We start from the raw sequence: 16,322 nt of genomic DNA on the forward strand, positions 1-16,322 counted from the left end.
ATTTATAGGACATTCTGGATAAAGCAAATAAATAGGAACAAAAAACATCTCAGTAGTTGCCAGGGGCTGTGGTGAGGAGAGGGGATTGACCACAAGGGCCATGAAGGAACTCTGAGTGATGGAAACAGTCTATGTCTTCATTGTGGTGGTGGTCACAAACAGTATACCTAAAAAGAGTAAATTTTATCATCTAAATTATATCTCAATAAACCAGACTTTAAAAATAACATTAAAAGCCTTCCCATGACTCCCTGTTGCCAGAGGGCAGGCAAATTCCTTCATAATTTGGCCCGTGGCTCAGCATCTGACCTCATCTTTTGATCCTTCCCTAAAGGGAAGTCCCTAAAAAGTATTTTTGCTAAGTGAAAGAAACCAGTCCCTAAAAAGCTATATACAGGGTGTGGCAAAAGTAGGTTTACAGTTGTTTGTATGGAAAATAATACAATCTATATATATAAAAGGCTAAGCGACAGTCTGACCAGTAGCTATGATGTGCAATGACCACCAGGGGGCAGCGGTGGTTCTCAGGTGATGCACCCCAGAACCAGAAAGGAGGGAGCACAATTCTGGGGTGTGTCACTTGAAAACCACCCTCTTGCAATCTGGGACTCCTCAGGGGATGTCAGAGAGCCAATTTTGGCCTGATCCCTACAGGCCAGGCCGAGGGACCCAATCTGCCAGAGGGACCTTGCTCACTCTGCAGATGCCCTTTGAGCCCCAGTGCCACTATGTCTCTATTAAAAATATGACAATATTAAGGTCTGACAAGGAGGCAATCAGTGAGAATTCTCATGCACTCCTACTTGTCAATGACAGACATTTTTAAAACAAGTTGGTAGTTTCTTATAAAGTTAAACACATATTTACCTTGCTCTCAGTTTTCAAACATACCACAAACACTGTTTCTTCTTACCTAAGTCCCTTTGGTCCTGCAGTTTCCTCTGAGTGGAGTGCCCTTTCCTCTGCCCCCTGGCAAACTCCTACTCAGCCGTGGAGAGGGGAATCTCAGTTTTCCAGCGAAGACTGTCCTGACTCTTACAAAGCATTTGCAGCCCTGGCCAGTTGCTCAGTGGGTAGAGCATAGGCCCACAGATAGAAAGGTCTCGGGTTTGATTCCCAGCCTCGGTTGGGTGCGTGTGGGAGGCAGCTAATCAATGCCTGCCTGCGCCTCTCTCTCTCTCTCTCTCTCTCTCTCTCTCTCTCTCTCTCTCTCTCTCTCTCTCTCTCCCCCTCCCTCCCTCCCCCACTCCTCCCTCACTTCCACTCTCTTTAAAAATTGGTAGAAAAAATATCCTGGGATAAAGATTTTTTTAAAAAAGAGCATTTGCAGCTCTTTGCTTCTGTACCTGGTGCCTTGGGAATAACTCTTGGTGTAGATCTATAGTCTATAACTCTGCGTACTTTACAAGGACAGGGGCCACGGCGCTGTGCCTTCCTCATCTCCATATGCCCAGTGCCTGGCACAGAGCCTGGGCACCCAGTGAGGAGCAAGACGGGGAGTGCTGCAGGGTTTCAGGGGTGTGACGATCATGTCCCTGGATTTGGGAGACACCTATGACTTGTCCCTATGACAGACCCACCGAGGCTGGGTCCTCTTCAGACTAGTGCGCACCTTGCTTGTGTGGACTGGTTTGTGCACCACTGAGCATCTCGCCCCAGGGACAGTCCTTGGTGTCCCCTGCAGAATTTTTCTTAGCTGCTCCTCGTGTTTCCAGCTGCTACTGCCATTGGAAACCACTCAGCAAGAGCAATAACAACATGCACCTTGTTTGTTCCAAGTCTTGCTGAAGAGTTAGCACAGATCTCTCTCTGCCTGGCCCCTGGGTTTCAGTGTTTTTAACAGAGCACAGCTGAGTCAGCCGCCTGCAGCCTGGGCACAGCCCGGAGAGTCCTCTGACTCAGCCCCCAGGGCACAGCCCACTTCACCAAGCCATCCTGAGGCGGGGAGTCTTTTCCTTGGGGAGCAGGGTAACGGAGAGAATACCTCCCCTCATTACAAACCAGAACTGAAAGTCAATGAAGGACATGCTACTTGTCTGTTGGGCTCGGCTCATTTTATTTGTACGAAAACATGATTCAATATTGGCTCTTCTCCTGAAGGTATATTTTGAGCATCACTAGTTAGAAAGGGCACCTGATGACTCAGTCTGAAGACTCATGTCCTACTCAGCGTTGACGGCCCTGCCAGGCCCCAGAGAAATCTCCCAGGGTTAAGAAAGGATGGAAATTTCCCTGAAAGGAAAGCTGCGGTTTTGGAGCATTTCGTTGCCTGATCAATTTTGTATGATGATTGAGATGCTGGGGGAGAGGTAATGATAAGCTAAGTGGCTCTGCACAACAGATCCCTGCGCCATATGGTGGGGATGTGCACTGCATACGTGTGCTGCTCCGTTTTGCATCTGCACACGGATCTGTGAATATCTGGGTTTTCTAACTGGTTTGAGGACTGTGTAAGACAGCTTGTGGAATCATGTAAAGCCATAGGAAGGAAACTGATAGCACAATCAAATCAAGAGATAATATTTCAAGAAGTTGTATGTGAAGATCAACATAATTTGTATTGCGAGGTCTGTTTCTTTCCTTGCCATTTGTTCTGTCTTTCCTTCCTGTACCCCCACCCCAATCTGGACCGCCAGCGTGGGAGACAGATGATTTCCCAGTGATGTTTATTAGACACTCAGGTGCCGGATCTGTCACTCAGGGAGCAACGTCTGCTTCTCTTGCAGCCGCCGCTGGCGTCGCTGGAACCGATTCAGTCGCAGACGATGTAGGGCCGCCGTGAAGTCTGTCACATTTTACTGGCTGGTTATTGTCCTGGTGTTTCTCAACACCTTAACCATTTCCTCCGAGCACTACAACCAGCCGGACTGGCTGACGCAGGTCCAAGGTACAAGCAGAAGCTCTCCTCTTTTTGTTCTGAATGAGGGATTCCCGAGGCTGTCCATGCACGTTAGTCCTACCTGCTCGGTGTGTGACAGGTGTGGGAACGATTCAGGGCGCACTAATTGGAAGAACGTAGAACCGTCCAAACACAGGGTGCACCTGGCGTGGAGGTGCAGGTGATGGGCGCCAGGGCATGCCATCGTCTTCACCCTGTGACAGCCTAGCATGGAGGAATCTGCCAGTGGGGAGGGTCCTCCCCCCTCCGCCACCCCCACTGAAGGGAAGCTTTATTTTCCCTTCTGGTATTCTGGGCAAGCGGTGATAGTTCCCCCGCCCCGAACGCCCCAGCCATGTGGTGTGGGAGTTTGTCCCCAGAGACAGTCCATTCTGAGTGTGGCAGTTTTGAGCCATCAAGAAGGCCTGTCTTACATCAAGTTAAATCTGTTTCCGTCCAACTCCCCAGCCTGCTGGGAGGTGTTTTCTGCTGTTAGAAATGACCTGGATAGGCAACTGCTTCTTCTCTCGTGGTGCTGTAAGCAAGACCAAGAGCTTTTGTGACTGATAGGAGCAGGAAATACAATATGCTAGAGTCCAGTGGGGCAAACTCATTAGTCAACAGAGCCAAATATCAACAGTACAACCATTGGAATTTCTTTTGAGAGCCAAATTTTTTAAACTTAAACTATATAGGTAGGTACATTGTTATTAACTTAATTAGGGTACTCCTAAGGCTTAGGAAGAGCCACACTCAAGGGGCCAAAGAGCTGCATGTGGCTCGCGAGCCGCAGTTTGCCGACCATGGTGCTTGACTGAATGGAGATGCATAGGCTCCGAGGGCTAGGAAGCTTCGGAGGTTACGTTACGTGGAGAGCTGCCCCTCCTCATGGCATAGTCAGTGAGACTGAGGCCCAGGGAGACCTAGGGCCCCCTCTGGAGTCACACGTCTAGGTAGTGGCGGCAGCAGGACTGGAACCTGGCAGACAAGCAGACCATCGATGTTAGTGCCACGTCTCTGCAATGGAGGCAGTAGCGGAGAAGGGGGCATTCACAGCAGGGACCGGGGGAGGGGAGCAGAGGAGTCGGAGGCACCCCCACAAGGAGATCCCAAGGACACCCGCCCCTTTGTCTTTCCAGACATCGCGAACAAAGTCCTCCTGGCGCTGTTCACCTGCGAGATGCTGGTGAAGATGTACAGCCTGGGTCTCCAGGCGTACTTCGTCTCCCTCTTTAATCGCTTTGACTGCTTCGTGGTGTGTGGGGGCATCACGGAAACCATCTTGGTGGAGCTGGAAATCATGTCTCCCCTGGGCATCTCCGTGTTCCGCTGTGTGCGCCTCTTACGGATTTTCAAGGTGACCAGGTGAGGACGGGGGCACCTCGCTGCGGGTGTTTTCTGCGGGTGTTTTCTCCCGTCAGGCGATGTCTGTGTTCTGGGCTCACACCCTCACGTCGACTTGTAGGCACTGGACATCCCTGAGCAACTTGGTGGCATCCTTGTTAAACTCCATGAAGTCCATCGCTTCGCTGTTGCTCCTGCTCTTCCTCTTCATCATCATCTTCTCCTTGCTCGGGATGCAGCTGTTTGGAGGCAAGTTTAATTTTGACGAGTCACAGACCAAGCGGAGCACCTTTGACAATTTCCCTCAGGCGCTTCTCACGGTGTTCCAGGTGAGCCCCCCCCCCCACGCCCCCGCTGCCCCTCCCTGCGAAGCCCGTTATGAGGTGCCTCCTTGTCTGTCCACCACTCAGTGAGACAAAACGGTTCTGTTTCCATTAGTCGTCTCCACCCCAGTGATGGATGCCCTGCTACATTTTGTTCCATTTAAGCCACCTCTTTTGCATCTCAATCCTGCTCTCCATGGGATGTGATTTAATGTTTTTGCAAGGCCACAGACCTGGGGTGTCTGTGAGATCAGCTCTTTTCTGGTTCTGTGCTAATTTTTGATCGAGGGCAGGTTTTGTAACTCTGACTATAACAGATTTATGCGAAGAAGTGACTTCCAAAGGCCTAATGTGGTGTAGTCAGAGGAATCAGGGTGATAGAAGAGTTGTGGCAGCCTTCTGACCCTTTTCTGTCCTCCCTCGTGTGAGGTAATGGGGACACACGGCCTCTGAGGGTGTCTGTGTGGCTGGGGCCCCTGCGAGCGACGAGGCTGAGGAGCAGGGGACAGGGTGAGGCAGCAGCAGCCTCGCCAGCCCTCCTGGCTCGAAGCCGAGTTGCTCTAAACTCCTCTTCATCTTCCTATGTTGTGAGCTGAAGCCCTTCCTTGGACAGAGCCTGGTCGATAAATTTAACAGTCCCGTCTGCCCTTGTGGCTTTTCACATGCAAGTCCAGGAGCTCTGGGCCCTGCTGGAGAGGCCGTGGGGCCGGCGGGAAGGGCAGTGGGCTTGGGGGCCTGGGGCTCTCCCAGTGCTCAGCTCTGTGACCCTGGAAAGTCACTGTCCTTTTCTGAAAAGGAGAGGGAGAGAGAGAGAGAGAGAGAGAGAGAGAGAGAGAGAGAGAGAGAGAGAGACTAGAGGGAATGATCTCTAAGATTCTTTCCCACTTGGCCACTGGAAGTGAGTGGGATTTCTGTCACTGCTACAGGCTGTGACAGAATTATACTTAATTTTTGAAAAATATTTGAATTATACTTAATTTGGGGCCACTGATGAGTCACTGGTTTTTCTGATTTCTTTTCTGAAGCCTGTGTGGTGGTGGTTTTGTAATACATGCATATGGCACAAAATTCAAACATTGCAAAAGGATATAAAGTAACAATCAAGTCCCCTCCCTCCCTCCCACCTACCCACCCACCAAGCCCCCTTCTAGGAGAAAAACACTGTTAAATAGCTTCTTGTGTATTCTTTGAGATAGATTTGCTCAGATATAAGTCAGTTAACCTGCCTACCTGCCTCCAGGTGAATTCACACAGATGGTAGCTCATTCTATACCGTTTTCCATCTTGCTTTTTATCACTTAAAGTGTCCTTAAGAACCTGCCTGATTGGCCCACAAAAGGTTGCCACCTCCTCTTCCCTGCAGCGTAAATTCCTGGGTATGGGCGTGCATGATTCATGGAGCAGTCCCCTGCTGAGGAATATTTTATCGTCTCCAGTCTTGCCTCAGTGGGTGACCTTGAACATACGCCCTGGGGCACATGTGTGAGCAGATCTGTAGGAGACATTCCCAGAGTCTGCTGGTTCAGAGGGTGTATGCACATGTGCAGCTTGGATGCTCTGGCCCAAGTATTCTCCTTGAGGTTGTGTTCGTTCATCCTCCAGGGATGGGGTGTGGGGGCTGCACATTGCCTCACTCCTTCGCACCCCACTGGAGGTGCTCAGGCTTTCAGATTGCGCCTGTCTGATTGGTGAACATGGTATTATCAGGAGTGAACTTGAATGTCTTTTCATGTGACTAAGGCCCACTTCTAATTCCTTTTCTGTGAATTGCTTTATCAAATCTCATTTTCCTGTTTGGTGGTGACCACAACGGTTTTAATTTTTAAAGTATCTGGTCCAGATAGGTGATATAGGATCTCTCTCTCTCTCTCTCTCTCTCTTTCTCTCTCTCTCTTTCTTTTTGGAAGTTAGTGTATTTTTAAATTGCTGTTAATGTTCATCTGGTTCTATTTCATGATGGATTGAATTACCAAGTATCATCATAGAAAAGATTATATTTGACATTCGGGTAGTTATTGGTACCTACTCACAAGGTAGTTTGTAAATTTACGTAAGATACTTAGGGAATTCCCTGCTTATAAAAATTCATAGCTATAGTTTTCCATTTCCACACTTGGTTAACTATGTGGAATACTAGGCAGCAGTTAAAAAGAATGAAATGAGCCCTGGCTGGTGGCTCAGCTGGTTGGAGCATCATCCCGTGTACCAGAAAGGTTTCGGGTTTGATTCCTGGTCAGGGCACATACCTAGGTTTGTGGGTTCAGTCCCCAGCTGGGGCATGTGTGGGAGGCAATCAATCAATGTTTCTCTCTCACATCAATATTTCTTTCTCTCTTTCCCTTCCTCTCTCTCTAAAATCAATGAAAACATATCCTTGGGTGAGGATTAAAAAAAAAGTTTTTTTAAAGAATGAAATGAAGCTGTTAACACAGAGTGTCTCCAGAGTATACTGTTGAGGGGGGTAGGGGGTAAGGCAAATTGCAGAAAATTCATACAGTATATGATACCCTTTATGTCTAATAAATCAGAGAAGACCCCCAACGGCCCATTTCCTCTGAATGTGTATATGAGTTTAAATCCACAATAAAGGTCCCGGAGAGAGACACCCCAATAGCATGCTCTCTGGGCTGAGGCGTCATCCCAGGGTACATAAGTCTTATATGTAATATTATTTTCACCAGAACAATTAACTCATCTATTGGTGTAATTAAAAATAATGTGTGTTTTTTTGCCCTAACCAGTTTGGCTCAGTGGATAGAGCGTCGGCCTGTGGACTGAAGGGTCCCGGGTTCGATTCCGGTCAAGGGCATGTACCTTGGTTGTGGGCACATTCCCAGTGGGGAGTGTGCAGGAGGCAGCTGATTGATGTTTCTAACTCTCTATCCCTCTCCCTTCCTCTCGGTAAAAAATCAATAAAATATATATTTTTTAAATAATAATGTTCTGTAAACTCTGCGGGATAGCAGGTGGGTTTGTTCAGTGCAGACCGGACTGTGAAAGGCAGCATAAACCAGATGTAGGCAGCCACCACGGAGCTCTGGAGACACCTGGGAATTGTGGGTCCACCAGCTGATCAAGTTTTGGCTTCTTAGATTCTGACAGGCGAAGACTGGAATGCTGTGATGTATGATGGCATCATGGCGTATGGGGGCCCGTCATCTTCAGGAATGATCGTCTGCATCTATTTCATCATCCTCTTCATTTGTGGGAACTGTATCCTTTCGCTGACCAGGGTGTTGCTCTTGCCCCCTCTTATTTGGTTTCTCCCTCTGACTCTCCCCATGGTGGCGTGGTGGCCGTTGTGATGGGGAGGTGAATGCCCTTTCCCTGTTCTATCTGCTCTCCTTCACCATTGCTGGGTCAGCAGAGGAGAGGCAGCGTCCCAGTGAGGTCCTGCAGGATGAGAGCAGGCTCGGGGGAAGGAGCCGGAGACAGTGCCTGGGCTGCAGCAGTGGTTGCCCCTCGAGGTGTCGCATCTCAGGTGCAGGTCCCATGGGATAGCTCAGGGCAAGGCCAGGTGGCTCTCCGTGCCATCATCCTTAAAAGGCTGGGGCACAGTTATATCTTCTTAAGACCCCTCATAACTAATGGGGACCCACCTTCAGTGGGCTGAGCTAAGCTCCCCTGAACCTAACTTCACTTTGCTGACCTGTCCATCTTTGAAAGTCAAATATCCATTGGCTGGTTGCTGTATCATGCTGTGTAACTTCTCCAACATGTTTATTCCTTCTCCCTGCCAAGAGTACTCTCTAACCCCAGGCTTCTGGAAACTCAGGTCTCCCTTTACCTTGATTGGTACCTTTATGACCCCATCACCTTTGCTTGTGTCTGCTGTATCTCTCCGTCCTCCCTGCGCAGCACAAGACCTGGCTTGCAGAGCCCCTCAATAAATGCTTGGCGGAAGAGCTGTTGTACAAACATATGAGTACCACCTCAGGCTCCCAGAGGCTCTGTGTAACAAATAGCCTAGCATCTGGAAGATGGTTCGAAGTCTTAATATAATTCACTCACGTTCCTGCCCTCTTGAACGACTTGACTCGATTTGTCGAGCACGAAATCCCTTGGAAGCTGTCTCATCATCGGTCCCTGTTAGGTGATGTTTGCATGTTCGGCACCCACCGGAGACCTCAGACTGCAAGGGCACGTGAGCAGTGTGCGCTGCTCCCGTCTCAGGCCCCGGCTCCCGCCTGCAGAGGGCTGTGCTCAGCCTGAGACGCTTCGTCAGGGGAGGGAGCCGCCTTCACTTCCTGCCCTCTCATCTCCTGCTTCTCAAAAACAGACTTACCAGCTAGCAAATAAGAAACAGGCATCTTCTGGTTTGGAAACCTTGTTCTGAATTTTTTTTAATCATTTATGGAAACCACACATACGTTATAGTAAAAGCCAAAAACCTTATAACTTGTTCAAATACCTAACTTTTTACTATTTGAAAAAATAAAATTCAACCACCGTAGTCAACGATTTAGGCACAGTGGGACTATTCCAAAGAATAGTCCAGCACATCCGGCAGTGAGTCAGGCATGTGGTGGTCAGGGGATGTGCAGTGAATGAATGAATGAATGAGGTGTCTGCACACCCTGGAGGCCGTTTCCAATGAGAAAGGCTCAGACTGCCTTGTGCAATGGGATCCTCATTTGCATAATGTGTTGTCTTTGAAGGGGTCTATTTTGGAAAGCATGCCCAAAATATATATGCGTTATGGGTGTGTGTATTTTAAATGAAACAAAACAAAATGCATAAAGCAAACTTGCAACATGAAATAGACCCTCTGTGTTTATGTTATAGATTGTCTTGTGCAATGAGTCTCATAGCTGTAGATACCTAGGTGTGTAGAGGCACACACATGCATGAAAGGAAATGTTGACGTTTGTAGGTTTTCACGCAGTTTAGTGAATCTTAATTTTGCTTCTACCCAGACTATCTTCTCCGCTTTTCTAGTTTTATAAAAGAAAACAACAACAAAGACACACGGCTCTGGTCGTCTGGCTTTACAAGTGAACATGGCACTAGGGGACTGTGTCCCGTTACCAGCCTCCTGGAGAGCACAGGGAATGCGACGTTTCTATTGTTGACCATGCATCAGAAAGGTGTTATACCCTTAAAATGTTCAAATTAGATATTCTACTGAATGTCTTCTTGGCCATCGCTGTAGACAATTTGGCTGATGCCGAAAGTTTGAATACTGCTCAGAAAGAGGAAGCTGAAGAAAAGGAAAGGAAAAAGATTGCCAGGTAACCCTGTTTTCACCTAAGTTGCTGCTGGGGAGCCAGCTGCAGGTGAGGCCTGGCAGAGCCACACAGACTCCACAGCAGCCACGACCCCACGTTGCTGCTCAGTGGTGATCGTGGATGGCCATGTGGGGCTGGCCCAAAAGGCTGGAATCTGGGGCAGAGCCCGGGCTTTTGACTCGCATTCCCTCAGAGCTGAGAGTGGGAGTCACATGTCCCCATGCCTAACGAATCGCTGCGGTTAATTTTGGCACCATAAAATAAATGATGCATTCAATGCTGATTAGCTTTTGGATGAGAATTCTAATAAGATGACCCGTGAAATGAATCCAGTGCCCTGAATGAGCAGGAAGCTCCGAGTGTGGGTTGTGCTGTGTTCTGGCTGGGAGGGTGGTTTCCAATGAAGTGCTGTCCTTCCTGGGCCACTGCTGATGCAGAGCCCTGGTGAGGGTTTTTATTTGCAGCAACATAGTTACTTGGTTTCTTGGGTTCTGTCCTCTCCTCTGTAGAAAAGAAAGTCTGGAAAATAAAAAGAACCACAAGCCGGAAGTCAATCAGATAGCCAACAGTGACAACAAGGTACATGATCTGAAATGTTCCCCCGCTTTCTATTTCAAAATGATTCACCAGAACTGTGCACTTTCCACCGTGAGAGTGTGCTGTGTGATATTTCAGTGAGTATGGCACACTCTTGTAGAGGCTGGCCTCCGGGGGTTGTGAGTGAATTTAGGCACTTCGCTGGTTATTAGCCAGTATTTGACCAGAGAACCAGTATGTTAGATGTTTGACTGGTCTGACCACTTATTTTCCTTTATTGGGCTTGTGCAATCAGACCTGACCTGTGAGTGTTTTCTCAGTGGGGATTGAAATCCAGGGCGGTGAATGGGTATCTGCCCGAGGAGACCGCCGGGCGAGGGCCTGTGTGCTCTGGCCTGTTCTGTGAAACCCCGTCCCACAGATGACAGCTCTGGGCTTTTCATTCACTTGGTTGTCTGTTCATTGAATCAGTAAATACTTTTTGTACAGTTACCATGTGTCAGAGACTGAGGATTGAGACTGAACAAGACCAACAAGTGCCCTAGCTGCATGGCGCTCACTGTCAGTATGTGACGCTGCTGGGCGCTGTGACCACAGCTGGGAGGGTGTCGCCTCGTCTGCCCTCAGACCTCGGTCTCCACAGGGTCACTGCCTGGGCATCTGCTGCCCTTGCACACTCACGCCCGTCACACTCCGAAGGGACTTTTCTGCCCCATTCTGAGTGACAGAGTTGAGTCCTCACTGTGGCATTTAAATCAGAATCTCCCCTCCTCCCAAGATCTCTCTGTCATCCTAGGTCATAATTGATGAGTACCAAGAAGAGGATGAGGACAAGGACCCCTACCCACCCTGCGACGTGCCAGGTATGGTGGCGGGCTTGGCCACCACTCTACGATCAGCGGCTGCCTCTGCGGCTGCTAGCCCAGCTGGATGCACACTGGGCCGCCGAGGTCGCCAAGGCCATGAGTCCAGTCCCTGCTTTTTCTCTGGGTCACAGGCAGCTTACATAACCCACATTCCAGGTGCTGGGAGAGAAAGTATAGGTGGATCAGGATAACCCCAGCCTTTGCTGGGAGATCTCTCTAGGGACAACCAATAATTACAATTCGCCTGACACTTTCCCATTTGACCGGTGCCTTTATTGGCTGATGTAGGAGGGACCGTGGCGGTAGAGGAGCGATCATGTGTGACCTGAAGTCCCACACAGTGTTTTGGGCTGAAGCTGAGCAAGGAGGTCACTCGGGACACAGCTGTGCTGGGGGATGGCCGTGGGAATTACATTGTTCCCGCCTCTTACCTGTGCTCAGATCTGCAACTGCTGGGCACCTCAGCCCCACAACTACACACACTCACGTGCAGGCAGGCTGCTCAGTCCCTGCCTCACCCCCGACACACACACAGCCCATATTCTAAAGGGTTTTGATTCTTGTAAGCTGATAGATGTTGTTGAAGTTTAAGCTAAATTTCCATGTGACATCGAGAATGATTAGAACCCAAATTCAGCCTTTGTTTCATGCCTATAAAAAAGTGTCTCCTTTAAAGTAGGGGAAGAGGAAGAGGAGGAGGAGGAGGAGGATGAACCCGAGGTCCCGGCTGGCCCCCGTCCTCGCAGAATCTCAGAGCTGAACATGAAAGAGAAAATCGTCCCCATTCCGGAAGGGAGCGCTTTCTTCATTCTTAGCAAGACCAACCCGTAAGTGCCCCCTCTCCAGTCACGTCCCTGTGGCCCTCCAGGTTGCATGATGGGGAGGGTGGCTGGGGACGGGGCGGCTCCTTTCTGCACCTGAACAAGGCAGCCCACCCCCCAGGCTCCAACCCCTCCAAGCCCCAGCCTTTGTCCTCTGCTCATCTCTTCCTAGCCTTGCTTTCCTGGATGTAGGGGCTGCAGGGGTGTGGCCTGGGATGGGAGGAGCCTAGTCCAGATTCTCCTCCCCTTCACCCCTGTGCTGGGCTTGGCGGTGGTGAAATAGCTGCCTCTCCTTCGGAGCCCACGGCTCTGGCCTTCCCTGGTTGGTCACCTGTGACGTGTTCTCCATCCAAAGGACCCTTTCTTCACCGCTGGGTCTTCTGTTAGGATGCCTCGGGGGATGGGGATTTTGTCACTGACTTCTGCCCACCGTCTTCATCCTGAGATCTAGTCCAGCTGATCACTTTTCCCTGTTGAGTTTTCTGGCAATAAATAATATTGCTCAGTGATATCTTATAGATTGCTCATGTTAGCACGACAAGGTGCTCACCAGGAGCGTGGCCCTTGCTCACAGGTACGGGAAGAGGAAGATGCTTCTTTACTGGCTGGCTTCTGGGTTTTCCGTCATCTGGGACCGAGGGAAATGCCAGAGGGAATAGATGACTCCTGGAGGTTCTAGAATCGCAGGAGCAGTTCCTGGCTGTCAGAGAAGAACTCTGTGGTTCTCAGGCCCTGGGAGACACAGGCGGGAAGCAAGGCCGGCTGTGGTCCTGAGAGACTTGAAGATTTGATGATAGCTTTTCCACTCATCACTGTTGAGAGTTTGGGCATCCCTGACGTTACTGACACCCATAGCCCACTGTCTACCTATATTGAAGGACAAATTGATTGCCTGCTCTCAGCCCTGGGCGGCCTTCCCCAGACTCAGTTGCTGTCAGCTTGCACCGATGGTCCAGGGCACATTTCAGCCTTAACCAGCCCCAAAGGGAGGATCTGAAGCAAAGAGTCACCTTTCTATAGAGTTGACTCCAGTTTTAAAAGTGAAAAAAATCTTTCCAAAGGAAAACCTACATGTATTCTATAGGCCAAAAAAAAAAATCTTTAAATTCTAAAGTCAAGTGTTGGGGTGAAGGGTAGTCAGGCACTGACTAGCTCCCGGACGTCAGGGGCTGCAGGGAGCTCCGATGGCCATGGAGCCATTGTGGGGGTGAGGGCCGGATGGGGGGCGCTCGGCACATGTTGCCCTCCCAGCTTCATGGGACTCTGATGCCCTATTGCAGGTACCCTAAGATCCTCGTGAGATTCTTGCGGGCTGATGTAACTCTCACTTCCGTTCTCAGGAGTGCTCATTATGGGTCAACTCCAAATAATAATAATAATAATAATAATATTAATAATAATAATGCAGCCCTATGACTGAATCTCCACGTAACAGGGCATTCACCAAGCCTCCCTCACTGCAGCCTATGTTAGCACAGCCCCCCGCAGTATGAGAAAGGGATCGCTCCTCCCATTCGTTGCGAGCTGCTGCGATGATGAGCTCCCACCTCAGTCTCCCTTCTCGGTCGGGAAAGTAAGCGCCAGGCTTCATGTTGTAGCAGGAAACATCACCGTCAGCCCGGGGTGGAAATCCTAAGACAGTTCTTTCACGGGCTTAAGCCTCAGTTTCTTCTCCTTCAGAGTCCCCACATTGAAGGACTCTGAATGCTGAGCTCCCACACGGAGCCGCACCCAGGCCCACAGGGTCTGCCGTGCACGGGTTTCGAGGGGCGACGGTCAGGTGGTTCTGGTCTGCTGGGCGGGTGTGGGCGGCACAGCATGCGGGGCCGGGGGGCTGGCTGGGTGAGGTCCATGCGCTGGCTCTCCCCACAGCATCCGCGTGGGCTGCCACAAGCTCATCAACCACCACGTCTTCACCAACCTCATCCTCGTCTTCATCATGCTAAGCAGCGCGTCCCTGGCTGCCGAGGACCCCATCCGCAGCCACTCCTTCAGGAACACTGTAAGCCACCGAGCGGGCGAGGACAGGCGGGTGGGGTTCCTGGGTCTTCCCTGGCCTCTCCTGTCGCCCACACAGAGCCTGGGAGGCCTGAGGGGCTAAAAGCTAGAGTAGGCATCACGTTCCCCTGCAGGCACTTCACGGTTCCCACTTGTAAGTACCAGCCAGGTTTTGTCTTATCAGGACAAAGCTTTCCTGAATCGTGTACTTTAAACTTCATTTTAAATCACTTGTAGCGTATTCAGGGATCCCGCTTCTCTTCCTCTTCATTCCTGGCCGCCAGTATTCTGGTCCCTCTTTCCTCCCACGGCCCAGTTCTCATCCGTGCTGTTTGGCTGCTTCTGCTGAGTGGAAGACCCAGCAGGAGGGAAAGTAAAACTGAGACGAGGTGTGAGGCAGGCCCAGGAGCTTCCTGAGGGCTGGAGGGGAGGACTTCGGTCCCACAGGGATGGACAGTCACGAAGCTACCTGGCTGGTTCACTGGGAGAAAGTCAAGTCAGGGAGGTGATGCAGTGTGGAGTTGAGTGGTTCTGTGAGAGGAAGGTGGGGCAGAGACTGTTTTATGAAGAAAACTAGTGGAGGGTTAAGTTTTCCATAACGGGTTTCATAGCGTAGGTGTGGCACCTTGCCCTGCGGATGCTGGACAGCACGGTGCCCAGACAGTTCTCGCCTAAGAAGCCCCAGCTTAGCAGGCAGCGGGTTCTGCTGAACGTCCCAACATGAGACGGTTTGGAACCAGGACCTGCTGCCTCTCAGCCCTGATACTGCAGCGCAGTTTCAGATGGTAACTCAGAACCTTCCCAGGCGAGGGCGGCCGGCATGAGGCCATCAGGCGCCGCTGCCGTGCCTGCGTGGGACCTGTGTCTGCTCATGAGGTTTAGAGATTTGAGGATTAAAACCAGTCACCAGATCAGTGCCCCAGGATTTCGGTTGTGACCACCAACCCTCGTGCGGTCTTTCCATTTCCAGCCTCTCGGTTTGAAGCCTGGCAAACCCAGCCTATCAGACTGATAAACACACACTCTGACAGGAAGATAAAGAACTTTCCTCCAAGGCACGTGCTGGTGCTGATGTAACGATAACAGCCCCGAGCCTGTCTTAATCTCTACATGTAAATGGAACAAAGACCCGTGTCGTTGAGTTCCATGATAAAAATGAGACCGAAGGGGAAAATACCATCACACGGCAGACTAGGTCCGGAGCTAGCCTGGAACACAGATTGACGGAGAATTAATTTAGATCGGGGCCTCATAGTCTCATTTTTTATTGTAATTACTTGCCCATGAGTTTACTCCCCTGCTGCTTCCCCCAAGAATGCTGTTTTTAAATAGATGTACATATGTGTATGTGCATTGCTTTTTAAAGCACAGTTGTTTTTTATAGTGGTAACATTTAACATGAGGTCTACCCTTTTAACAACAGTTTGAGTGTACAGACAGTATTCGTAGTGATGGGCATTGTATGACAGGAGCTATGTCCATTGGACAGCTCCCCACGTCCCCTCCCCAGCCCCTGACCACCTCCATTCCACTTTCTGTCTGTGCATTTGACGACTTTATCTCATGTAATTGTGACCCTACAGTACTTTTTGTTTTGCTTTTGAACTCTGCTGAGTTATCCGTGAAAAGGAGAAAGGAGGCCAAGTGGATCTGAGAGCGCTGACCCTCAGGCGTGGGCAGCAGTGTTTTTCTTGGTTGCCCAGGTGCTGTCAGCAGTAAAGTCCTGCTGTGACCGTGGAGGAAAGGGGGAGGAGGGGCAGAGGCCTGTAGTGGGTGAAATGCTTTGCATGGCTGGGCCAGAAACACGGATACGCAAAGTTTATATATTCAAAAATGGATGCCCTTTGGATAATGAATGCCCTCTGAGAAGAGAACTTAACCTCGAGCTGAGGAGAGCTGGCCTTTGGGGCAGAGGTCCTCACCTTATTGTAACAGAGAGCAAAGGCCTCCCTGGGGTGGACACTTCAGCAGCAGGGCCCGGGGCTCTCGGCTAGCGTTCCGCCGGCCTCGCTCCGTGCTCCGCAATGCCAGGACTGGCTTCGTGGCCCGGGCAGGCAGCCCTGTGCCCTCCCCGGTATCCTCATCTGTTAAAGGAAAGGCTTGTTACCAGACTCCCTTCCCACGCTGATCTGCTCAGTTCTTTCAACCTTAGACCACAGTTGTCACAACAGTAAGTAGCTGAGACGGCTGCTTCTCCTGGTGGTCTCCACTGTCTCCTGGTGACTGAGGTCCCCGCGAGCAGCCTTCCTTCAGTGGCGGTCAGACCTCTTGCAGCCCATCTGCCCCTCTCTGCTGCCCCACGGCTCTGAGAAAGGCAGAGACCCCAG

General features: G+C 50.4%; 1 protein-coding gene across 6 annotated transcripts in view; it reads left to right on the forward strand.

Moving 5' to 3' along the window:
- Positions 1 to 16,322, forward strand: part of CACNA1D (calcium voltage-gated channel subunit alpha1 D) — a 295,011-nt gene that overhangs the window by 208,060 nt on the left and 70,629 nt on the right. For all 6 annotated transcript variants that reach the window (XM_070390774.1, XM_070390775.1, XM_070390771.1 and 3 more), the window contains 9 exons: positions 2,727 to 2,887; positions 4,018 to 4,243; positions 4,344 to 4,551; positions 7,638 to 7,758; positions 9,662 to 9,776; positions 10,283 to 10,352; positions 11,107 to 11,173; positions 11,853 to 12,003; positions 13,870 to 13,999. In XM_070390774.1, coding sequence (XP_070246875.1) covers positions 2,727 to 2,887; positions 4,018 to 4,243; positions 4,344 to 4,551; positions 7,638 to 7,758; positions 9,662 to 9,776; positions 10,283 to 10,352; positions 11,107 to 11,173; positions 11,853 to 12,003; positions 13,870 to 13,999 — 1,249 coding nt within the window. The remainder of the gene's footprint in view (positions 1 to 2,726; positions 2,888 to 4,017; positions 4,244 to 4,343; positions 4,552 to 7,637; positions 7,759 to 9,661; positions 9,777 to 10,282; positions 10,353 to 11,106; positions 11,174 to 11,852; positions 12,004 to 13,869; positions 14,000 to 16,322) is intronic.

Source organism: Myotis yumanensis, unplaced genomic scaffold (assembly GCF_028538775.1).
Source record: "Myotis yumanensis isolate MYYU_CA2020_CCGP unplaced genomic scaffold, mMyoYum1.0.hap1 SCAF_14, whole genome shotgun sequence".
NCBI lineage: Eukaryota > Metazoa > Chordata > Mammalia > Chiroptera > Vespertilionidae > Myotis > Myotis yumanensis.